The sequence below is a fragment of the Anser cygnoides genome, chromosome 2 (assembly GCF_040182565.1).
Source record: "Anser cygnoides isolate HZ-2024a breed goose chromosome 2, Taihu_goose_T2T_genome, whole genome shotgun sequence".
Lineage (NCBI taxonomy): Eukaryota > Metazoa > Chordata > Aves > Anseriformes > Anatidae > Anser > Anser cygnoides.
The window spans coordinates 27065081-27089494 of record NC_089874.1 but is presented as its reverse complement, the minus strand read 5'-3'; the positions used below and the strand labels follow the sequence as shown (position 1 = coordinate 27089494).

The 24414-nt window shown below is 44.4% G+C and overlaps 1 protein-coding gene across 1 annotated transcript; it reads left to right on the top strand.

Moving 5' to 3' along the window:
• Positions 1-2780: 2780 nt before the first annotated feature.
• SEM1 (SEM1 26S proteasome subunit) lies at positions 2781-8412 on the top strand. Its single transcript, XM_048075435.2, has 3 exons — positions 2781-2994; positions 6459-6552; positions 8233-8412. Exons 1-3 carry the CDS (start codon positions 2919-2921, stop codon positions 8273-8275), a joined length of 213 nt encoding a protein of 70 aa, XP_047931392.1. The 5' UTR covers positions 2781-2918; the 3' UTR covers positions 8276-8412.
• Positions 8413-24414: the final 16002 nt, after the last annotated feature.

Here is a 24414-nt window from a genome sequence, read left to right as displayed (position 1 = left end):
CTACAGGAAAGCAGATCTCTTTTTCTGTTTTGGGCATGTAGGAATTGCCTTCCCCATCTTGATCAAAACTGTTCCCTGGTATGTGTGTCCTTGTGAGATACAAACCTGGTGACAGTAAGGATTGCCAGTGGGTTTGGGACTGCAACAAGGGAAGGATAAAACAAAAACCAGTGGCAGCATGTTCTGATTAGGTATCAGGGCCCTTTTCCCACTCTGACTGCAGAGGGTAGATGCTGAAAGGCAGCTCTTACTCTTGATGGTCCCTCTAGAAACCATCAAACACTAATCACACTTGGGGCTTGGACTTGGTTCTCCTCTAACCTTTTAAACATCTTTTCATACTGGAAAAAATTATTCTGGAGAGCTGAGTCATTATGCTCTTTTCTCTAAAGAATTAAGAATCATCAGTAGGGCTAGGTCCACCAAAAGGCTTGAGTATTACAAATTTCATCACCTAAATTTTAGATGCTGTAATGCTTTGTGGAATTCAGAGATTGCTTTTCTCAGCGGAGAAGCATGTGAAAGTTCTTCATGTGCTTCCTGGGGACAGTAAGGTATGGGATATACACAAGGCCTTCAGACTGAGTAGGAAGATACCTAGGAATGCCAGTAAGAAGCCTTAAGAAAATGTGATTTAAGTCTCTGCCTCTGCTAAGAATTCACAGACACAAGACTGGCACTAAAATCAGTTTTTTTTCTAATAACTATTTGCAGGACAATAAATTCTTTCTGCCTGTGTACTGTACAGTCTGCTGGTTAAGAGTATACGTCTGTGATATGGGATGTCACCCACCTCGACCAACTCCTAGGACCTTTTATTGCAAGGTCTGGTTTGGAGAATGCCTTGCAGATCAGCTCCTTCAGGCGGTGTAGGATGGGCATACGTCCACAGGACAAACACAACATGGCAGATACCTGTGTCCTTGGGAACATTACTAACTAAGAGTTAAAGGTTTTCCCGAATTACATTGAGGTTTGCATCCATACAGTCATGTGGTAGAAAGGCTAGATAATCTGATATATATTCCAGGCTTCCAAAACTTGTGGTATTAGATTTAAAACAATAGATTTAATGTTTCTGTTTTAAAATCCATTATTCTGAAGCACTATTATTAGTAAAATAACTATGAAATTATTTATGTTTATATTTTCAAGCTCCTGTTTCCAGTTGTTTGGGATATAAATTTATTTTTCTTTGTTTAGATGAGAGCTAAGCTCCCTGTTTACTCACAACACTCCAGATATCACAGAATTAAAAGATCTTCAAAAACCTTGAGATTCATAATAAACGGAGGAGAATTTGGCACTGTGGATTTTTGTGACAACACAAGATTAAATTTGGCTTACTGGTGATGCAGGAACACTTAGCTCCGCAGATGCAAAATGCAAAGGAGGACCTACAACTCGACCTGAGACAGACTGTGGTCAGTCCCTATATAAATAAGACGCTGCTTCAGGAATCTGAGTCAGGAGTCTTCTTTGCCTTGTTTCCCGGTGCCAGCCCTATCCCCTAGGGAAATACAGTTTCTTCTCTCTGCTGGCACCTCCTAAGCAGCATCTGGGTAGAGAAAGAGGAAAAAAGTGGTTGGAAAGGACTGTGGGATCTTTTTTTTTTTTTTTTTTTCCACAGCAGATATGTAGGTAAAGTTGCCAAAACAAATTCAAGCTGCTTCCTGCTCCAGGGCTGTTTGAAGCTGTTTATCAACAGCAGTTTCCAAGTTATGTTTTTCCTTAGTAAATTTGGGTGCAGTCGAGCATCTTTACATTCCCGAACACGCTGCAAAGCCCATAGTTTAGTTCTTGGTAAGGGAAAAAAATGAGGGCTTGAATAAGGGCCTTAGCGATTGAATGATCACAGATCTTTGCTGGTTTTTGCTATGGCAGACCTCTGTCCACTTTATGGCTTTACCTTGTACTCTCTGCTTAGAGCAGGATATCTGTTATTAAATCCAGGACACGGTCTAACCCAGCTGTGCAAGCCATTGTCTTGTGAACCAGCCCCTCGCAGAGCAAGAAGGAAACCAGCTCCAGCAAGGCGGCAGCTCTGCTCTGAGGCGGGCGCCTCGAGAGGAGCCGTCGCAGCGCCACGGGCGCGCTTGCTCAGGCTGCTGAGCGCTGATCTTTGCCTTTGCTTAAGCCACCGACGGGGCCCAGCAACCAGACAAATGGGGTATTTCAAAGCCGTGGTGTTTCTGGTTCTTCGTGTGGTGTCCTGGGTTTTACTGAGCGGCTTGGTGATGGGCTTCAGGCCGTTTCCTTGCTTCTCGGAGGTGAACGGGTTGCCCAGGGAGGTGGTGGCGTCACCGTCCCTGGGGGCGTTCAAGGAAAGGCTGGACGTGGTGCTTAGGGACGTGGTTTCGTGGGTGACATTGGTGGTAGGGGGTGGTTGGACCAGATGATCTTGGAGGGCTCTTCCAACCCTAATGATTCCGTGATTCTTTATGAGCAAGGAACTGAGGAGGTGGTGAATACGTGCAGGTTTTGAAACAGAGAGCCGGGTTACGGCTCAGAAGGGCAGAAGGCTGATACTCGGAGTTTATAGATACAGGGTTTATAGATACAGGGTTTATCAATACAAACCAATAGCGAAGGAACGTAAGAAGCACGTATCCGTGCCTGGGGCAGGAGGCGCCCCGCACCACGGGGCCGTGAGGGGAGCCCCTGAGCGGGAACCCGCAGGTGCAGGGGGGCGGGGCGGGGCGGCAGGAGGGGGGCGGGGCCATGGTTGGCGGGAGGGAGGGGCGGGGTTCGCTGGAGGGGGCGGGGTTTGCGGGGAGGGGGCGTGGCTTGCAGCGGCCGCCGCCGTCGCGCAGGCGCAGTGCGGGCCGTGCCCCGGCGCCATCCCGTCAGTGTCGGCGCGGCGCGGCGAAGGCAGGGCCGGGTTGTGGCGGGCCGGGCCGGGCAGGGCCGTGCCGGGCATGGCGGAGAAGAAGCAGCCGGTGGACCTGGGGCTCCTGGAGGAGGACGACGAGTTCGAGGAGTTCCCGGCGGAAGGTGCCCGGCGGGGGTGGGGAGAGGGGCCGCGGGGGAGGCGCGGCCTGCAGGCCGCCGGGCCTGAGGCCTGCCTGAGGGGGGGCCGGGGGGGGCCGCAGGGCGCTGCCGCGGCTGCTCCGGGAGCCCCCGCAGGGCCGGGCCGGACGGGGCCAAGCACGAGGAGCTCCCCCCCCGTCCCGTCCCGCCCCGTGGGTGGCTGCGGGGAGCCTGAAGTGCTGGGTCATGGGGCTGCGGGCGGCCCTCGGGCAGGGTTGGGAGCCCGGAGCTGGAAGTAAGGGCGAGAAGGGAGCAGCGCGCTCGGCGATCGCCTTAAATCTCTTCTGTCCCGACGCAGCTATTTCTGTAGGTACAACGCGTATTGAGCAAGGGAGTTATGTGAATCTGGGCCTCAATAATAAAACTCCCCGGTGGGGTTTTATAGCAATAGCCTTGAAAAGCTCCCAGTTTGGGCACGGTTCTTTTCTGTGTCCTCAATTCTGCCAGTGCCTCAAGCCGTGGGTGGTGATATGTGGTGTACGGCGTGGATGAAATGGCCGTGGTTATTGGGTTATGCTGTCAGCCTTATACGTGACATCACTGTGGCCGTACAGCCCTTACGTATTCTGAAAATACTGTTTGCATTTATGGTGAAAAAAGTTAGTGATGTAGCTGAGATGGTAGTTAAACCGAGAAGGCTAGCCCTTTCTTCTTCTTCATATACTTCCTAAAGGTGCAAAAAAGGTTTATTTACTGTAAATTGAGTGTTAACTGTAAGCACAAAAGAAGCCGTGAAGCGTACTTCTGAACCTTAGATGGACCGCTGCGCTCAATGGCTGTCACAGCACTTGCTCCTAAGCCTTGCAGTGTAAGAGTCTCCGTTCAGTGTTTGATTTGCATCTTTGTATTGATCTCAACTCATCTTAAAATTCCGTGCCTTCAAGCTTCTCATGTTGTCAGCAGAAGGAACTTTTTCATGATTTTGCCTTCTCATTCAGTAATTTTTTTCACGAGAATTTTCAGAACACGTTGAAAGTTATCGTCGGTTGCTTAGGAAAGAATCATGATACATCTCTGATGAAACCGCTGTCAGATTGTTGTTCTTTCACATTAAAGCACCACTTTCTATACAGCAGAAAACCTTCAAGTTCTGATGCCTTTTTTATTCCAAATGAAGTTAGGTAATGCAAACTTATGTCACAGACAAAAACACCAGCATTTGGGGAACTTCCTTTATTTCTACTAGGAATTTTTTTTCTGGAAACAGTTTATCAATGCAAGTTTGGAATGATAGAATCCCGAACGGATGTGTCCTTTTTTATTTGAAATATTGCACGACAAGTTCAAGAATATATGAACTCATCACTTAACAAAATTCATGTGCAGTGTTCTCAGAATGTAGAACGTAATGTGTAAATTGCTAGGATTTTAGGTTATCTTCTACTCTGAAAACCACTTTGCTTCCCTTTCCCAAGTACAAAATGCGGCAAGAAACTATCATTATATGACACGGCTGGAACAATTTTAGTGTGGATTTCAGGGGTATAGTGTCAGCATGCACACTGCAGAATTGTATACTGCAGAATGTCATGGCTGCGGCAAGAAGAATATAATTTAGGCTTTACTTTCACTATCTTTTTTTCTCTCCCTGCTCCCCCCCCCCCCCCCCCCCCCCCCCCCGCCTTCTGTTGTGGAAAAAGACAGGGCCTTTTTGACTCTTCTTCGCTCAGCGTGATTTGGAACACACTTCGCCAGTCTCCCCAGCTTGTTTATGGTTCAAGCTAAATTTCTTGTGCTGGATACTAGTTATTATGATTTTTTTTTTTTTAATTTAAAATCTGAGCTACTTACACTAGTACACAGAAAACCTCAACTTTGGTGTTTTTTTAAAGCTGGTTTGAGCTGTGTTTTTTGTATTTTTGAAATCTAGCTAGAGATATGCTCAGTAAAGTCTTTCTTTTGACAAAAAAAAAGTCCATTGCATATAAATTGGAAAAGCTTATTGTAAATAGTACTAAAATAAAATCCTTTCCTTTGAGAAGTGAGCAGTACACTAGCCTCAAATACTGCCTTTTCTTATGCTGCGGTTTTTCTTCACCTTTTCTTCCCAGTTCCTTCCTGTGCTCTCTTTAAGACCAGTAGGATTTCTATGTTCCTTTGTCTTTTCCCTTTATATAATTTATTTGAGAAGGGAAGTTTAATTGTAATGTCTTCTACATCTGTGTCTTTAATCAGTTACAAATGTTTTTTTCCTGTTCTGGTGAATCTCAAGCATGAATTTTGTTGCCTGTCTACATTAGAAATGGAAGGAAAAATGCACAGACCAACCTTCATTCTTATGAATAAAGTTGTTCACTGTGAATTAGTTCTTAATCTTTTACCCTAATAGCTCTTTTTTTTTCATCTGTCTGTCCATGTTTTAATGTTACTTTGGCCCTTAGACCTCAAAGCTTTCTCTGAGTGGGCAGCAGATGGCTTACTGAATTGTAAAGGCTTTGGGGAAGAGGCGAAGAATAGCGTTAGCTCTTTAAATACACCAGTAGGCTTTGAGAAACACAGGGCTGGGATTCTGCTTATTTTGGTAACGTTAGAAAAACTTACTGTCTGTCAGCAAAAGATAACTGAAAAACTGTGGTGGGATAGTTCCCAAATGAAGTAAACTGACTTGTGTTTACAGAGCCATTCTGAGCCTTTCTGATTTCTCATTTTTATTATTTTTCTGCACTACCAACTTAGATCTTGTTTTTTTATAATGAACTATTAAGTGGGTGATCAGTAATTTGTCAAGAGTGGTGTGCCAGGTTATTTTATTATAGGAAAAATAGAAATTAGGTTAGCAAATGGACTTCCAGCGTCTTGCCGCTGTAGAGAAATGGCTTCTACTATTTTTGGAACCCAGCAGTAGCTGGTTACTGGTAGCAACTGCCGTTGGCAGGTGCATCTTTCAATTTGCCTTTGCTTCTGCATCACAGATACGTTTTTGGCATTTATCCATAGGCTGTCAACGTCTGATGTGAGTGAATGGAGGATCTGAGTGTGTGTGTGTTTTGGCAAAAGTGTTTGACGTACATTTGCTTTTAATTGTGAGGGGAAAAATAGGAAATACAAACCTAGAACTGCACATCTCTTGTTGTGATTTTAGGAGTCAAATACTCAGTATTTCTCTTTTCTTACTGTGGTGCTACAGTTTGTATCTTTGTATGCAAAATGTCCCTTCTGAGTATGTAATCCTGCAAGCCGTGATGTGTAGTGTATAATGATTTTCTTACCGAGTTATATTTTAGTCATAATTCAGGATTATTTTTTTTTTAAATCTCACTCTACTGTTTGGTCTCAAATACTCAAGTATGATCTGAATGTCCCTGTTACAGGAGAAATTTGTTACCATCTGAAGTCTGCCTCACCCAGAGGCTGAGCTAATCAGTCAGTAAGATGCAGTACCAAAGCAGTGCAGCGTACAATATTTAGCTTTCTTTTCCTGCCTTTAGATTGGACTGGCTTAGATGAAGATGAAGATGCACATGTCTGGGAAGACAACTGGGATGATGACAATGTAGAAGATGATTTCTCCAATCAGTTAAGGTAATTTTGATTTTTAACTTACTGTTCTAGAAGCTGGATAAAATGTTTTAAACTGCACTGTTTAGTTGTTAATATCTGAGAGTTCTGCTTACTTTTAAAAAGAGGTCTGAAAACAGGAATAAACGAAGGCTCTGCTTTGTGTTTATCTACTTAAAAGCCTTTCTGAACCAGTCTTAAGGAATTACAGAACAATTTGGAGTACTGATGAGCATTTCATCTCTTAATAATTGAACTGTGAGTCCTGAGATATGCCTAATGTCATCAATATGCTCGGGCGTTTGTGGTGTTACACAACTTAAGACGGTACAAAGATGTGGAAAATCTGAATTGTGCTGCAAAGATTAATGGCAAGGGAGCCAAGCTTCTTTCTTCTCCGCTGTATGGTATGCAAAGTGTGGTGGTATGGTTTTTCTATACCTTCAAATAGTATTGCTGTTCTTTGACCAAATAGACAACTGGGAAATTTTGCCTAGAGCTCCCCTCTCGTGTGTTAAGAGCATGCTGTTTGTGAGCAATGATAGCAAAGTGGTCTTTATAACATCCTCCAAAAAAGTTGTAGCAATTCAGGTATGTCTAATCCTGTTGTTTAGTCTTCTTGGTCACTTGTAGCTTCAGTTAATCCCTTAGTGATGTGTAATTATAACTTAAGTTGTTTTAAGAGTCAATACAAATTTACATTTTATAATTAGTCCTTCAGTATGTTGCATGCAGTGCAACCTTCTGTAATACAGCCTGATTAAACGCTTCCTGGGATGATCTCTTGTAAAGGGAAAAAGTGGCCCTTTGTGTAGCAGGCACAAAACGAAGCCTGTTGGTATAGTCCTTGCCTAAAAGGCTGAAAGGTAATGAAATAGTAATGCTGGAAAAAATGTTGGTATGTAGTGAAACACAGACCTTAAAGGTATGGCGTAATTCTTGATGGACGTAGCTATCACGGTAAGTCTTCAACGTACATCTTGTAGCCTGTAGTGTTGGCGACCACATACTTGTCTTAAAATGATAGCTTGCAGTGTTGCTTTGTTGCAGCACGTTTTTATTTCATCTTCAGAAAGAGAATGCAGCATTCCTTCACTTCTAAAATTAAAATGCCACATATGTAAACCAACCTGAGATCTAGACCCACCACGTCTAGATACACATGTGGTAAGACTGGGATATAAAATGGTGTAGCTCTGGTTGGTGTGCTGGAGGCAGGTAGGAGGCTAAGTGGGGACAGGTTAGGGGAAATAACCTTTGCTGTCGCTAACCTGCTGCCACAGCCAAGGTGAACAAAACAATCCTTTCTTCTCAGAATTATATTGCACCAAGATTTTTAAATTGTGCGGATACAAAAGTATATATGGCTGATTTTGGAAGAACATGCATCTAAATCGCTCAGATTAGTGAGTTCATTGAGTTTAAGGAAATTTTGAGGATAACCAGTATAAGACAATACTCTGTTTTTTTCCTAATGTGTTGTTTCATGCTGGATTTACTTCTAGTGATCCAAAGACATTAAGATGAAGTTGAACTGTAAAACAAGTGAGGTTAAGGTTATTCATGTGAACCAGGAAGCAGTGTGACATGTTCGTGATATTTCTAAAATGGTAATATATTGTGCAGTGTATTTCATTTTGAAAAAATGCGGATGTCTGACTATTTTATTTGTATATCTTAATACACCCATTTTTTTCCCTACAGAGCTGAATTAGAAAAACATGGATACAAGATGGAAACTTCATAGTTTTTGCTGATGTGGAACAAATATTGAACTGTGGATAGACTGTATTGAGAAAACATGGAAAGCGAGAAGACAGTTCATTATCTGCTTGGATTTATTATTGTTTTGTATGAAAAATAAAGTTTTTAATCTTAGCCGAAGTCATATGTTCAGCCTCTGCTAAACTGGTAACTCGTATTTCGGTTCACAGAGAATGCTACTAGAGATCTCTCAGTGGCTGATGTTATTGCACCAGCTCCAGTGATGGGGAGTCAAATAAGCATGATCACAATGCAAACTACTGAACATCTCTGTCATAAATGATGTGGAGTGTTTAAAAAAAAAATATTAATGAACAAAATAAAATACTTCTGTATTCCAGTTAAAATGCAGCAGAGGTAGAAAGGATTTTTAGGGAGTAAAGTAATAAAGCTCATTTTGCCTTAAGGTTTTATTTCATAATGGTTTGGGTTTTTTTGTTAGTAATCTAATGTGGGTGCCAATTTGATCACCTCAAAGATAAAACCTGCTTTAAAGTGTGTCTTACAACATCAGAAATCCAAATTCTACGATTTTGTCCTGTCGTTTCTCAACTCTGGTAAAGAAGAGACCTCTGTGGAGGTGAGAAAAGTTCTGTTCTCATGCTTATTTAATCCTAGGAATCTCTCCTGAAATTGCCTCCAATTTGCCAGTTACAGCAGTTCATCTGTATCACACAAATGCCTGCTGAGAACGGAAATCAAACTTCCAACTCATTTCATGGAGGCCAACAAATAGTTGCCGGATAGATGCAATGGTAGTGACTGGATTCGATTATTCTCTGAACTAGAAAACAGAAGGTGGAAATTACAAAACCTATTACCAATTCCATGAATCCTCCCCAAAGGAGCTGTTAAAGCTGGTGTACGCAAAGACATAGGGAGATATGGCAAGTCTGGAAATGTAGGCCATGATTGCAAATAAAATCTTTTTTATAATAAAGGGACAAATACGGCTGTGTACTTATGGAACATTTGCTTGCTTTTTCAATTCATCGCAGAGGAGCAGGATTTTTTTTTTTTAAATGAATTTTCAGAATAAAGGTATTATGTGATGGATGTGCTCTAATGGTATTAAATGCTTTCTTTAACCCTGTTCACTAATTAACAGTATCTTATAACTGCATGTATTGATGCAAAATGCTAGGAAGGTGACAAAAGCAAATATCTCTTTCCCCCCTCCACCCCTCCCCAGTTTAGGTAATGTTATATTTGTGGTGGAGGAGAGATGTGCTGGGTTTCTTACTGCTTTCTGAAGATAGCTCTGTAAAGTCTGAGACCTTCCATTGCTGCGGGAATGGTTCTGCAAATGTGAATGTTTCAGGTAGTATCAGATTACATCAGTTTTTCCAGTTTGATACTGCTTGGGAAAAGAAAGGGAGGCTTTTTCACGTAGACTGTCCTTAGCTCGAGTAAGTGGCCAGTTGTGATGGAAATACAAGGCCGGAACAGCCCCGTTCAGAAGAATGCAAAGTACCGAGTTCATATTTTGACAAGTACCAAATTAAAAGTCTGCGCATTGAGCAGCAGATAGCAATTCAAACATCCTCACGTTAGGGCTGGGATGTTTAAAAAGTCTGTTGAGTGCAATTCTGGGATTGTCGGTGCTACTGATGTGTTAATATTGGGAGGCTGAGTAATGAGGCTGACCGAGAAAAGACGACAGATGAATTATGGAAATGTGCAAAGCAACCTTTGGATATGGGCAGCTGCTTTCCATTACAGGAGTCGGGAAACCTGGCCAAGGCAGCCCCATCCCATCAACTGCTAGCAGCAGGAGGAAGCCGTTGAGGCAGAAAAGCATCTTTGCCTCAAGAAATCCTGCTTACTTTTTGCTGAGCCACGGTTGCCTCCTGTTAGTATCTTTTTTTCTGCTTTCTTCACAAAAGCAGAGTTAGAATAGAAGTCTATCTCAGTGCCATCTTTCAGCTGCTAGAACCTCATTGCCTTTTTTTTTTTATTTAAATCTTGAAGGTTGGTTTGATGACAGTTGTGTAACGCTGTCTGCATAAGAGAATCTGCTACAAAGAGGTAAATAAGTCACACAAAATGGTATGGGAATGTAGCTTACTGCAAAATCAAGCACCCCTCACATTTTTTGCATGGTCATACAGGTTCTTTAAGCTTTCTAGTATAAAAAAGAACATTTTTGCTTTAGATTGCCTTTTTTTTTTTTTTTCTAAAAATATGCAAACCCAGCTGTTTTTGAGACAAGCTAAAGACTTTTTTTTTTTTTCCTTTGAAAGCTTCGGTGTTCTAGAGGGAAGCTGAGGTGGTTGTCAAGGATGTCACTGCAGAGATTCACCTCAGTTTACCTGTTACACAACTTAAAATATAAAAAATCTTAGAACGTGCTTGGAGGTTTGAGGTTTTTAGATTGTCCGCGGTGGGAGAAGTTTTCTTTGGAGGTTTCTTAGAGGTTTCTTCGGGGAGCTAACCTCCATGCCAGCCTGTCCCTCAGCTATCTGTGAGACTGTTGGACGTGGTGTCCTCATCAGAGTTTGAACCACACCAGGGACAAAGCATGCGTCCCCAGCTCCCTGCTGCACGAGGTTTTAGGGGGCAGTGACAGCGTGGGGAAGGTTGCCTTGCTGCTGGCTTGGATGCTGAGGCTGTCCCAGGGCAAAGCACCCTTTGCCTGACTCGGGGTACAGCTTTACGAAAGGTCCACGATCGCTGGTGAGTTTGACTTTACCTCGATCCTTAACAAACTACGCACGCTTAAGAAGAAATGCGGAGTCACGGATAAGCGAAGCACACCAAAGGGTGAGCGGGCAGGTTGCAGGTTATCTGGGAAGCCTTCAAAGCAGCCCTTTTGTTACCCCTGAAAAGCCCTCGCCGTTTTCCCACCGGGTCACCGCCTCCCTCTGCTAGCGTGTGGAGCAGCACAGGCGCAGCCCCTCTGCGCGCTGCTGGGTCACGTCGCGTCCTGCTCCCCAGCCGTGCTGTACAACGAGTGAGCGCTGCTGGATCGCCGTGTGTCACAGCGGTCTGTGTGTTTTATCGATGTCCTAGGACATTTTCCACCGTTCTTGGGAGATGGAGAAGTATTTTCCCCTCTTTGAAGCGTACGCTCAGCGTGAGACCCCGGGACCTCACGTTTCACAGCGTTCGGTAGTGGGTAAAATGCCCCGTGTGCTCCAGTATGCCTTCAGCTTCGGTTACTGCTGTGCACACTCAGCATTTCTGCCGATGGGGATTTATGGGGTATCAAGTCAGCCACCCAGAAAAGGAGGAACATGCGTTACAACCTCTGCAGCTTTTTTAACGAAGGCAGCAAGGGCTCTGCGAGTCGCTGGCTTCCTCTGCTAGTTTTTCCTCGATTTTTTGTTTCTCCTTGCCCTGTTTTTACTAGAACACCACCGAGGACTAATAAGTCCCCAGGGGGCGGGGGGTGAGCGTAGGAAAATACAGGATCATAAAATTAAAGACTACGAGAATACATACGCATGGAAAAAGGAATTTATATTGCACAGGGTTACGGTTCCAGCCTTTCCTATCTTTTAAGTATCTGACTTTGCAGCCCTAATAATAATCTTTTAATGCAGGTATGATTTTGTGTTTGCATAATAATACAGCTAAATTTGGTTTAATTCCAAGGCATGTGGGGAAGTAAGAAGATTGATGCCCAGAAAGTTTTTGTGATGGAATTTTACTGAAGAATGAATGTTACGTAACATTTCAAACACACTGAGATCCTTCAAGATGAAGTGTGTGATATAAATGTAAAATATTTGCAAACTATAATTTAGCAACCGCTTTAAAATCGCAGTCAGCATTCCAACCTCTTCCGTGCGGTGGGTGAGATCCTTTGTCAATCGAGAGCTGAGGGCAGCGAATGTGAGATTCATTAAGCAATTAGTATAGGAACATTAATTTCAAATTAATTTCAACAGTTGTCTCAGACATTAGCAACCAAATTAAGGAGACCAAAGGCAAACAGTAATGCGGCTGAATACTTTTAATAAATGAAGGCATTTGAAGTGATTTACATAAATCTGATGATAAGCCCGTATTTAACGGGCTCCCAGGTGCTCCCTGCCTCCCCTTCCTGTTCACCTTTGCACGTTTCCAGGATGTGGCCACGCTCCTCGTCTCCCCAGCTCCCTCATTACATCGGTCTTGTCTCAAACCCTCCCTACACGGGCTCCGTAATGAATGGTCGGGCTTTCTGGGATTCGTTAGTGCGAGCTGGAACCTTTTAGTGCTGCTGAACCTGCAGCGCTGCGAGGCACGGGGAAGCGGCGGAGCCACAACTGACAAGGCCCCCAGGAAAATAAATGGCGGGGAATAAAAAAAGCAGATTAGGGTGTTGGGGGCTGCTTGCCTGCGGGCAGGGCAGGGAGATGAAAACCAGCACATCAGCAAGTGAACGGGTCACATGGCGTGGATAATGGCCAGCCCTTTTCATCTTCTCTGCAGCGATCTCAAGGCCCTTGATGAAAAGGAGCAGGCAGGGCTCTGGGTTAGCGTGGCACCTGACGGAGGCACGGCCGCCCCGTGGGTTGCCCCGGGGTGCAGCATAACCCTGCCAGCACCCCACGCTTCGGTCACCCACCGTGCTTCGGTGGCAAAGGTGTAACAACTCCGCCGGTGCTCAGCTCAGCACCGCTGTCTTGCACCAGAGCGAGCTGCTTCGGGGCAGAGATGCCCACAGAGGGGTCGGTCAGCTCTGAAAACGTGTCCCCTAGCCTGGGAGCACCCGTGAGATGATGGCGGGACTTGGATATCTTTCCAATTAAGCCACTGCTAAGCATTACTGAGCTGAAGTTTGCCTCATCAGAGGCTATCCCCCTTTGTGGGCGCCTCCTGTCCGTACCAAGAAGAGGGTCTCCCTTGGCTCAACCCTAGAGGTATCACAACAGTTAAAAGAGTAATAATAAACCAGTTGGTAGAGATTTGATTGCAACTCGGTGGAGCTGCAGAAAGCGTGTGACTCATCTTAAATAGAGTATATGTATTGCCGTTATAAATAGGCTCCTTTTTGTGGTTGCAATGACATATTTAGAAAATGCTGTTCTTTTTAAAAATAACTTTGATGTTATACAGATATTTGGGGCTTGCAGGCTGCATTGTTTATAGAGAAAATCCATGCTTCAGCGGTAACTTTCTGTCACACCAGGTATGCAGGGTAGTTTTACAGACACAGCATTAGACACGGTTCCCCTGCCCGGAGCCTCTGAGCGAGCCAGAAATGACACGCTGCAGGAGAGGATGGAAGGGGTCGTGATGGTCGTTGGCAAAGCTCCATCAGCTGGGGAGTCAGGAGAAAGGAAAGAAGAGGCTCCTGAGTGAAGAGGTTGGGAAGGAGCAAGGGATGATCTGGTTCACCTTCAGGGGACAAAATGTACGGGATCCCATTTGCCTCTGGATTGAGAGGTCTGACACGAAGTGAGCTCTCCTCCTAGCTTGATGAACAGCACATCTGAAAGGCAGAGGGAACTTGGTGCATTTGGTTATCTAGGAGACAGCTGAGTGGCGGTCTGATCCTGGTTCTCAAGTTCCTCTGCGGAGAAGAGAATTGTCCCACAAGGAGATGTTTTTTTAACCACACAATACAGACAGTGAGACTGGGAGAACAGAAGTTGAAGTTAGACAAATTCAGGCTGTCCATTTTTACAGCAGGTTCTGAACTGAACTGTTTAAAGATTTCTCCCTGAGGTGTGCTGGTGGGTCCACTGTGGAGCTGATAAGCAGGACAAGGCTTCTTCTTGAAGCGTTGTGATGGCTGAGCACGGAGGTGTAGGCGTGAGGCAGGAATGGCAGTACAGATGTATGGCGATGTTAACAGGACACCTGCATAGGAGTGTTTCAGTCCTTTCTCACCTATTTCTCAGAATAGCTTTGCTGTCCTCCTTCTACCCAGCACTGCAGAAATTTTTGCTGTGCCTTAACAATATGCAATGTGAGTTTCTGTTGTACCATCCCCATGTGTAGGGAAGGTGTGAGGACAGGGCACAAGTACTCTGAAACTTCCCTGGACAATTGTCGCCAGCTTCCAACAATCTGTGGCTGCAAGTCTTCCCACAGGGGGAACGAACCTCAAACTGTAATGGTCCTCAATGGATGCTTCTGCAACAAATGTACCACGCAGCTTTGTAAATTTTTGTCCTCTGTGATTAAAAACACATCCACAGCTTAACCACGCAATGGGGAAGAGAAATCTCCTCTTGCTGGGTTGGTTTTGAGCCCGGGAATAATCTCTGCACTTTAAGGCCTAATGCAGAGCACAAACCTATAGGAAACAGCAAGAAGGAGGCAAGGAGAGAGCAATGGCTGTTAACTTGTGTGGCTGTGTGCCCCAGGAGCAGGGAGGGTGCCGGGGCCTGCACGGGAGGGGAGAGGTGCAGCAGGAGATGGAGAAAGGGCAGCCGCTGGGAGAGCCCCTCTGGGAGGAGCATCCCCGCAGCCAAAGCTTCCCACCGGAGAGTACCACTGGTGCCAAAGCAGACACAGGTGTCCCGTTTTGGGTGTGGAAACAGTCATGAAAGACCATTTTTGTCTTCACAGGAGAATGCCTCCACGGTGCAGGCCAGTGACTTTTCTAGCTACGATGAGCGACAAGCCCTGATCGTCTGCGGCACTTCAGCATCAGCTCTGTAGTGAGCGCTGTTAATCCTCATCACTGATTGCTCTTACCGAGACTTCAAGTGATTGGAGAAACTGCCCGACATTCATGAAGGGAGAGTGGAGCCTCTTCAGCCTACTGCTGGAAAATCTTGAAAACAAATACATGGTTAGTGAGGGAGGGGACAGGCTAAGTCAAGTATTGCACTAGTGTGTTTGGAAAAACATATGAGGAAATAAAAATGTAAATTGTAGAGACAGACATAAAAAAGAGAGATGCAGAAATATAAAAGACGTATGTGCCACAACAGCCCCTGAGCTGCAGAGCGTAAGAAATGATGAAAGCTGACCTGGACCACCTCAGAGGCGAAGGACCACTGATCCTCAGTGAGGTAGGCATTGCATCAGGATGAAGGCTTGCCCTGTCTCCCCACACCTGGGTGCTGTAGGTGTTTTACCACTGTCCAGCGTGCAAAGCAGCTCCAGTGGCAGAGCACTGCAGAGCAAAATGCTTCAGATCTGCAATAAAGACAAGCACGGGAGAGAGGGGGAGGCTGTGTAAGGGTTCCTGGCTGGCTCCTCACCCAGGGGCTGGGAGCAGCTGGGTGGGTGGAGGTCCCCATCTGTGTCCCCACCTCCCACCCACCGGTGGGGGACCCTCAAAGTTTGCTGAATTTCTGGCAGTGTAGTTTTCGCTGTTTTCAGTCACCCAACACGTGTCTGAAAATGTGTATTTTCCCATTTATTTTTACACCTCCTTCGTTTTTCTTGGTTTTTTTTTTTTTTTTCTTCGTCCTGCCAAAACAGTCCTGCTCAGGTTGGCAGAGCCATCCTTTAACAGGCGTACAGACTGTAGGAGAGCTTCGGCCTCAGTACAGCCCCTACCTGTGCTGGGACTCGACCCAGATGGAGCTGTATTTGGTTACACCTCCCTTGCACCCCGTGTTCCCCAGTCTGCCATCTGTCTGCACACCTCTGTCAGGGGATTCAGTAGATGCAGTCGTTCACAGATTTTCACTTCTAGCTTGTGGGGTTAAAAGCTCCCAAAACAGCAGAGAGCAACCACAGGCTCCTCTCTCATTGCCTCTTCAGAGGGGGCAAAGGTAGGCACTGGGATGAAGAGAGGATGCTGCTTTCTTGGCAGGGTTGGAGCTGTGATAGGATAGCACGCCATTTTCAATATTCCACTTAACTACTACTACTGACACTCTTATAATTAAAAAATAAGTGATTTACATGTTATTAATGATCACTAGAAATTCCTATCAGGCTCTGCTATTAAAGTGGCCTTTCATGTTATCAGAGGCCAGCGCTTTCTTTGACAGTCACCCATTGCTTTGAGGGCTTTGAAGCTGCTTTTCTGTTTCATTTCAAATAAAAATGAGCAAAAGCAATATTACAATCACGGGCATGTGTTTGTTTTCATAGGGGCTGCATTAGCATTTCAAGGAAAAAAAAAAAAAAACCTGCCTAAAAACCACCGGGTGATCACCAGAGCACTGCTCAAACAAAGCTGTGAAGTGACGAGGTGGAAACCCGCATTCCCGGTAATGAGATGGAAGTTCAGTAACAGCAAAGGGAATGTACATAAAACAGGAGGTGTGCAGAGCTGCATTACTATAAGGGCCATCGAATCACACACACGGTGTCAGGGAGTTGGTACTGCTGATTTTGCTGGAGATTCAGCAATTTAAGTAACCTAATCAAGTGTCATAATTGATTGGAGGTTCATTTCCTCTCTTGGAAATCATTAAGGGTGGTCATTGCTTGCTAAAAGCATTTGATGCGCCCCACAATGGAGCAACAGCGTTTCTCCCCCTCGCCTACAGAGAGCTATGGCCAGCATGTGGCAGGGTAGCACGGTTCAGCCCCAGCGGAGGGGTGTGTCGTCCCCAGGCGAGGACGGAGTCCCGCTGGGAGGACAGCAGGTCTTTCACAGCAGCTTCGCCAGCGGTTGATGAGCTGCACTTGATGCCGGGGAGGAACGTGCTGTGGGAAGGGGCTTTGTGCAGCTTTCAGAGAATCAGAGAATATCCCGAGTCAGAAGGGACCCACAAGGATCATTGAGTCCAACTCCTGGCTCCACACCGGACCACCCAAAAACCAAACCATGTGTCTGAGAGCATTGTCCAAACGCTTCTTGAACTCTGACAGGCTTGGCGCCATGACCACTGCTCTGGGCAGCCTGTCCCTGTGCCTGACCACCCTCTGGGTGCAGAACCTTTCCCTAACGCCCAGCCTGACCCTCCCCTGTCCCAGCTCCATGCCGTTCCCTCGGGTCCTGTCGCTGTCCCCAGAGAGCAGAGCTCAGCGCCTGCCCCTCCGCTCCCCTCGTGAGGGAGCTGCAGGCCGCCATGAGGCCTCCCCTCAGCCTGCTCTGCTCGGGGCTGAACAAACCAAGGGACCTCAGCTGCTCCTCATGTGTCTTGCCCTTCAGACCTTTTACCACCTTTGTGGCCCTCCTTTGGACACTCTCTAATAGTTTCACGTCCTTCTTATGCTGTGGTGTCCAAAACTGCACATAGCACTGGAGGTGAGGCCACAGCAGCACAGAGCAGAGCGGGACAACCCCGTCCCTCAACCAGCTAGCAGAGCCGCGCCTGATGCACCCCAGGGTACAGTTGGTCCTTTTGGCTGCCAGGGCACGCTATTAACTCGTGTTCAACTTGCCTTTGCAGACAAATGCATGTGTGCAAAAGAGATTTGAGAAGGCAGAGGTGCTTATGGTGACTCCCTGCAGGGGTATGAAGCACCTTCCCCATGAGTTCGCCTCTCGCCCCTGCCACCCACCTATACTTAAAGCCGGGCAATGAAACCTCCCCCTGGTGAAGGGGTTAACTATTGCAATGCCCAGTCCAAGTCACAAAAAACTTTGGCAGTGTTAAAAGTGTCCTGTTTTATGTGTAGAGAACAAAACACTGCTTCTTTGACATACTTTGAAATAACGCTTCTTAGATTTAGCCCATACAAGAGATAACACAATCCCTTAGAATCTGACAAATTAAAATGGAAAATTTCAGTCCACAGGAAAGGATTTTTAATTTTATTTTAAGGACCACTTGGAAAATAGCTTTACTTTTAAATGTAATGTAACCAATATTAAAAAGCTTCCATCCTTGTAAATCAGAATTTCTGACCTTGAAACACACAGCATAGGCTCCAGTGAGAAAATTTTTGCAGGTCCTACAAAAGTACTTTCATGAGGTAGTTAGACTATTGTGCCAACCCAGTATAATTATTGTAATCAGCAAACCCAATTACAGAATAACAACCTACTATACACATGATATTCAATGTATATAATAAGGATGATCTGTTAATATTGGTAAAATTCATCTTCCAGCAGCAGGAAGAAGTGGCTTCATCATGATTATTTTTCATGCTTCGCTTTGGTGAAGACTTAAATATGGTTGCATTTATATTTTGCACCTTGGAAAATATTTGTATTTTAAAATAACACATTAAAGCTTTGAGCCTGAAAACACTAATGCACAAGAGTAACTTTATTTATACATTAGGAATATTTTAGTCAAATGGTCTAATGTTTGCAGAATCAGATTCTGAAAAGTAATGTACTATTTTATGTTGTACCACTATTGGTGCAAAAATTAATGGATGCATTATTTAAATCAGGCATTTAGAGATAAGCTTTGCAGCTTGGCTGTTTTTTGCTATCATATTGTTGGAAGAAACAAGTAAATACAGTCTGAAGGAATGGGAATTGAAAACAGAGGAAATGAAATGGAAACACATGACACGTTCGAGATGTGAGGCACACCTGCTTCAGGCTGAAATGTCCCAGATTCAGAGCAAAGGCAATTTTCAGCCTTCCCTTCGACCCAGGATTTAGTAAAACTCTTGATCCGTCTTTTCACATCTAAAAAAATCCTTTCATCCTTTCGGTCTCCATCAGCCCCGGAGGTTAAAGCTTCCCTTTCAGCTCTGATTATCACAGATGTTGCTCTGTATGAGTGGAGACCCCAGTTTTACCCAGGACTAGCCTTTGCATTCAAACTCAAATGCTTTTTCTTCCAAAGCACACACACAGCAATTTGTTTAATGCTTTGGATATTAAGTATAGCCTTCAGAAAAAACACTTGGGACTTCACTCAGGCAAGGTCATTTTTTAACCAGAAGAGTGAACCATCTGTGACCTCAGCCAGGACTGCGAGCTGTGCCAGCTCAGGCTGGATTGAAGAAGTTGTGGTCTATGAGCAGCACTGCTGAAGGAAGCACAGCAGCCCTTTCCAGCAGGGAAATGAAATACTATCATGTATGGGGCAACGACAAAATTGTTGGGCTAATTAAACAAGTAAATCCTGCCTGATGGTGTCCTACACACAGATAACCATTTTTGCTTCTGGGAGCGATCTGTACCATATATTTTATTAGCAATCCAAGCAGATGGTAATGGGACGATGTGGTGCCTTTGTTCACCAAAAGCACTTCTTGACTCTTTCAAAATTAGATTTTGACCTTAAAGGTGTGGTATCCTTTCTGTTGCTTTTTCTGTCACCCTGAAGTACCTACTGTGGTGTCTGTAACACAGAGTCGATTTGGAGATGTGGTACTCCTGGATAGTTAAGTGATTCCAGCTGTCATCTCTATCATTTACTTGTAGCAAAATGAAACCAATATTAAAAAAAAAAACCAAACAACAAATGCCCCATTAAAACAGCTAGCAAAATAACTTTGATCCCATTCTGTCACTTTATACTCACGTTTCACACCTGAGCAACCAGCCCTCTTTACACACCTCTCAGGCAATACTTTGGTATTTTGTTCGGATGTGCACCAGGGAGTTCCCAAAAGCAGCAGAGCTGGTTGTGTGGGGAAACCAAGAGTAGAAATACCAGTGGGAATGAAATAACTACAGTCACAACTCTGCCTAAAACAGAACCTCAGTTTCATATACTGTAGTGTCAAGGCAGCTGTAACTCCTTGAGTTCCTAGTGATGAAGGGACAAAAAGAAACCCCTGGATGGGATGTTTTATGCTCACCAGAACGTATTTTTACTTTCCTGAGTAAGTGCAATGAGGACTAACTGGGAAACAGAGCTGAACTATTTCACTTTCTGCATGACAGGTAGTTTTCTACTGCATCATCACCAAAAGGAGCTCGGCATCCCTAGTGAAGACCTGACCATCTTTGTCTTTTTCTGTCTGGGCTCTCTGCACCTGCCCAGCTCTACTTCCTGCTATAAACATTTCTAGATAAAGCTATGTTATACATTTCATGGTGTACATATACTCTTCAGCTAACAGCTTTCAAAATGGTATCTATCTGCCTTTTTTTACTAAATAGACCCCTTTTACACAATAACTACCATAAATTTGTGACTGTGAATATGTAAATAGGCAAAAATGAAAATGCATCCACTGCCACGCAGAATAACATTGCAGCCTTAAACTTCAGATCCATTCAGGATGATTTGCTAACATTTGGTACTCCAAGCTGAAGTGCCAAAATTGCCTGTCTCATGCAATTTTCAAACATTCCACCCGCACAGAACTAAGGAAAAATAGCAATCTCCAGGAGAGAGCAAACTTCGTTTAACCTGTTTTACAAAGTACTAAATAGCTTTTCTATTTTAGATGAAGAGCAGTGAATATGTCCTTTGTGCTGTACTTACCAAGTACTTGCAATGCCATATATTCCAGGCAGTTTTCAGTGATATTACAACGTACTCCATTACTATGATTATTTATCAACACTGCAGTCATGTAACTTTGTCTGATCCATAAGCTCTCCAGTGGGGAGAAAACTCATTTTTATTGCTTTTAATTTCTTGAAGATTTGAAATAATTTCCGCTAAAATTGTTTTGAAAGACTAAAGCTTTCTCTAAGCTGCTTCCTAAAAACAATTATAGACTGTTTGTGTATCATTCAACCGAAAGCTGAACATCTATCTGTAGTCAGATATCTGTAATCCTAGGACTGGTACTGTCTTCGGTATTCTGAGGTTTCTGTCACATTGGAGTTTTTTTTTATAGACACAGGCAATTATTTTTCCGTATGTAAAAACATTTACAGCGTGCACTTTATAAACAGACCTGCTGTTTAATCTGACAGGTGAAGGGTGACTCCCTATAAAGTCTATTTGTCTATACAAAAGCCATGCTTTTGCAAAGAAAACCTGATTTCAACAAATGCAAACCTGAATTACAGGGGGAGCAAAAGGAAAGGCCCGGTAATCCTTGTGCAGTGGAGTTCAGGCTCACTGGGGCTTTGAAGCTCTGAAAAAAAAATATAGTTTGTAATTATTTTACTTATTATTAAATAAGCATTTTCTGTGAGTCAAGGACTGTCCTGGTTTGTAGAAATCTAGTCCATGAACAAGGATGACTGCAGAACATGTACACCATTTTGTTGTATACTACTTTTCTCCAAGGTTTTTTTTCCTTTTGTTGTTGTTGTTAGTAATTGTATTTACAAACTATTGTAAGAAGCAACCATGGTTTCTCAACACTAGAGAGAGAATTCAGAAACCTTTGAGACTATTTTGCATTGGGTAATCTCCCCAGATATCCGTGCTTGCTAAAAACATCAGTTATTTCCATGTCATTTAAATTGTTTAAAACAAGAAACTTTTCCCTTAAAATAATTAAAGGTTCCATTCCAAATTGTTGATAATTTGCAATCAATTCATATGTGATATGATGTATTTTGGAACTGGATACAAGGAATTGCATATTTTTTTTCCATAGACTTGATGTGTTGGATTCAGGTCAAAACCCTGGAAAATAAGGATTTTTCTACAGCAAAGAGAAAATAGTCTTTTGAATGGGGAATGCTTAATTTGTGAATATGACATAGTGCAGACTTCCTCACCATATTCCCAGCATTTTGTCTTGCCCTCTGGGCTCAAACTACCAGGAGAACAATTTGTCTTGTGATGTTTGGTATTTCTCCTGCTAATGCCAGAGTAAGCTAAGGAGAGAAAAGGCAAATGAAAATTAAAAAGGTGCTAGACACAACTCAAACACTTTGGTTAACTTCTAGACTTCCTTCATGTCAGCTCCTCAGTTCTCTAGTATCAGCAGAAAGCCATGGCAGCCACTTCTGAGGGTAGGTCTCTGTGGTATTCACCAAAACATCCAAAAATCACACAAATGCCCTAGAGTGAAGTCTGGCTGTGCCCAGGTCAGAAGCCACAGGAGTCACCTGGAGTCATGGACACTGAGCTAACATGTGGTGGCTGACATGGTCACAGACAACATGCGTCAACAGGATGCTCTGTCAGCACCCTGGGTGCATGGCGCATCTCGGACACAGCCATCAGGGTGGCTGAGAGCCAGGTCTGAGAGAAATCTTCCTTTTATAGTTGAGGCAACAGTAGTTTTCCCTGGTGGGAAGGGAAATCAAAGAGAAATTTCAACTTCTCTGCTTTGTGCTCTCCTGTGAGTGGGGAGCGATAGCTGATGGCTTGGCAGCTATTTCATCCCCGGCCTCACTGATTTTCCCTGCAGCAGGCGTTGCACAGGCGTGCGGCACAAGAAAATCTCTGATCCAGAGGAGGCAGATTTGACAGAGGACAACTGAATGAGGAAGATTATGGCATTGTTAAGGGACACCTGGAAGTTTAAAAAACAGTACTGATCTACCACTACTGAACGAGGGCCAGCAAATACAAAAGCACGGTAGGACTACAGATAGATGTGTCCACCGTGAACTTGAGGCTTTCTTCTGGAAGTGCAGACATCTCCTCTTACACACAGCATAGCTTGAAAGTCAATGGGACTTTAGCTCCCAACGTACAGGACAAGCGCCTGGGAAAGATCTGTGCCATGGGGACTATGGAAAACTTCTCTCTGTTCAGTTCCCAGCAGTTTAGGGAGAGATCACTACCAATGGCTCAGAAACAGCAAATGTTTGGCTGCACTTATGGTAATTTCTCACGCCGCTCCCTCCGCGTCAAAACGATTATGTATATTCTTTAAAGTTGATAAAGCTACTCAGCTCCGAAGCCAAAAACATGTGTTGAAAAAATGAGGAACATTAAAGGCTCTTTTCTGGTCCTAGCCATTTCACACACGCTTTCTCTAAGCTGTGGCAGTCTTCCAGCCTAGCTGAATCCAAACGTTGTTCCTTTCACAGGCACGCAGCGAGTTCGCATAGTAAACGTGCACAGCACAGCTCACCCGAGGCTCTGATTATTTCTGCTTGCAATGTAATGTTGCTGGCCACCACCGAAATGCGGTGTAGGATGAACCTCATGGCACCAGCTTGGCTGGGGGTTTACAAGCATGTAAAAAAAAAAAGCCAGTGCCTCGATATGGGGAGTTTTGACATTTTTTATTTACATTTATTTGCACAGCTCTGAGCATTATTCAATTGTCAAACAATCATGTGTTGGTGGTGAGGAGGCAGGTGGGTTATAAAAATGAATTGGCAAGATTCTCATTTACAGAGAGTAATTTGTCTCCACCGTAATGCATGTATGTATTGTCAGGTTGGGAGAAGGAAGCCTTCTCAAGAAATGGGAATCAGATTCATCATCTCAGTTTCAGAGTCATGTTCACTTACTTTATTAGCATAGCGTAGCGAAGAAAATCCAGCTCTCCTGCTGTTTTCCATTTCACAAGAGCTCCCTTCTCCCTTCGCACCAACCCTCCCTTTGCTGGTTTCTCATAAATAGAAAATGGTGCCGGCATATTTTTCTAGGTAGAAGAAGCAGATGTAATCTATTTAAAGATTTCACCTAAAGCCATTTGGGATAATGAACATTTGATGGGTTAGGGAATGGCCACGTGAATAGGGCAGAGAGCTTGCAACCTCCCCCTCCGTCAATCACTGCACTCAGCCATGCAGTCCTACCCCTTCCACGAGGCAGAGGGGCTGTACAGCTCTGCCTCTGCTGCAGCTGCATTTCTTCCAAGGGCACACACTCACTGTCTTTCCTGTCTTAGCCACAAACACACAGAGAAAAAGGTGCTTCTCTTTGGTCTGCTTTCTCAAAGCCCCGATTTTTGGCAAGAGTTGCGTGGCAGAGCCTGGTCACGTGGAGGAAGAGGCTGCACTGGCTCCTTCTGGAGCATGCCATCCCAGGGCATTTGGCACACGTGGATGTTGGCACGTGTCTGGGATTTGTGATGGTTATAACAATCTGAGATTCTCGGACCATCCACTTATTGCTCTGTTATTTTTCCTGCTGTACCTGGAGATTGCTTCTTGGTTTTATACTCAGATCATAGCTGGTGTCAGGAATTTACAGAATTTACGGGCTTGTAAAACCATGCTTATCCAGGAAGCTGTCCCTCACTGTGTGACAGAAACAGCCTTGTTGCAGTGCCCCCATTGCTGCCAAAATCTTTTGCATTAAAAATAACACATTTGAAGCAAAGAGGCTGGTGGATGCCATACCGTCAGTGGGCTACCACGAAGTAGAGCAGTGCAGGAGAAGCACTGGAGTTGCTAGGCCATGGCTCTTCGTTAGGCCATGGCTCTTCACAACTCTATATGTATTTTCAGATTTTTTTTTTTTTTCAGATCCTGGAAAGAGCCGTGGGACCATCTCTCCTTGTCTAGGGCTTCTGCTTCTCAGCCTCCAGTGACTG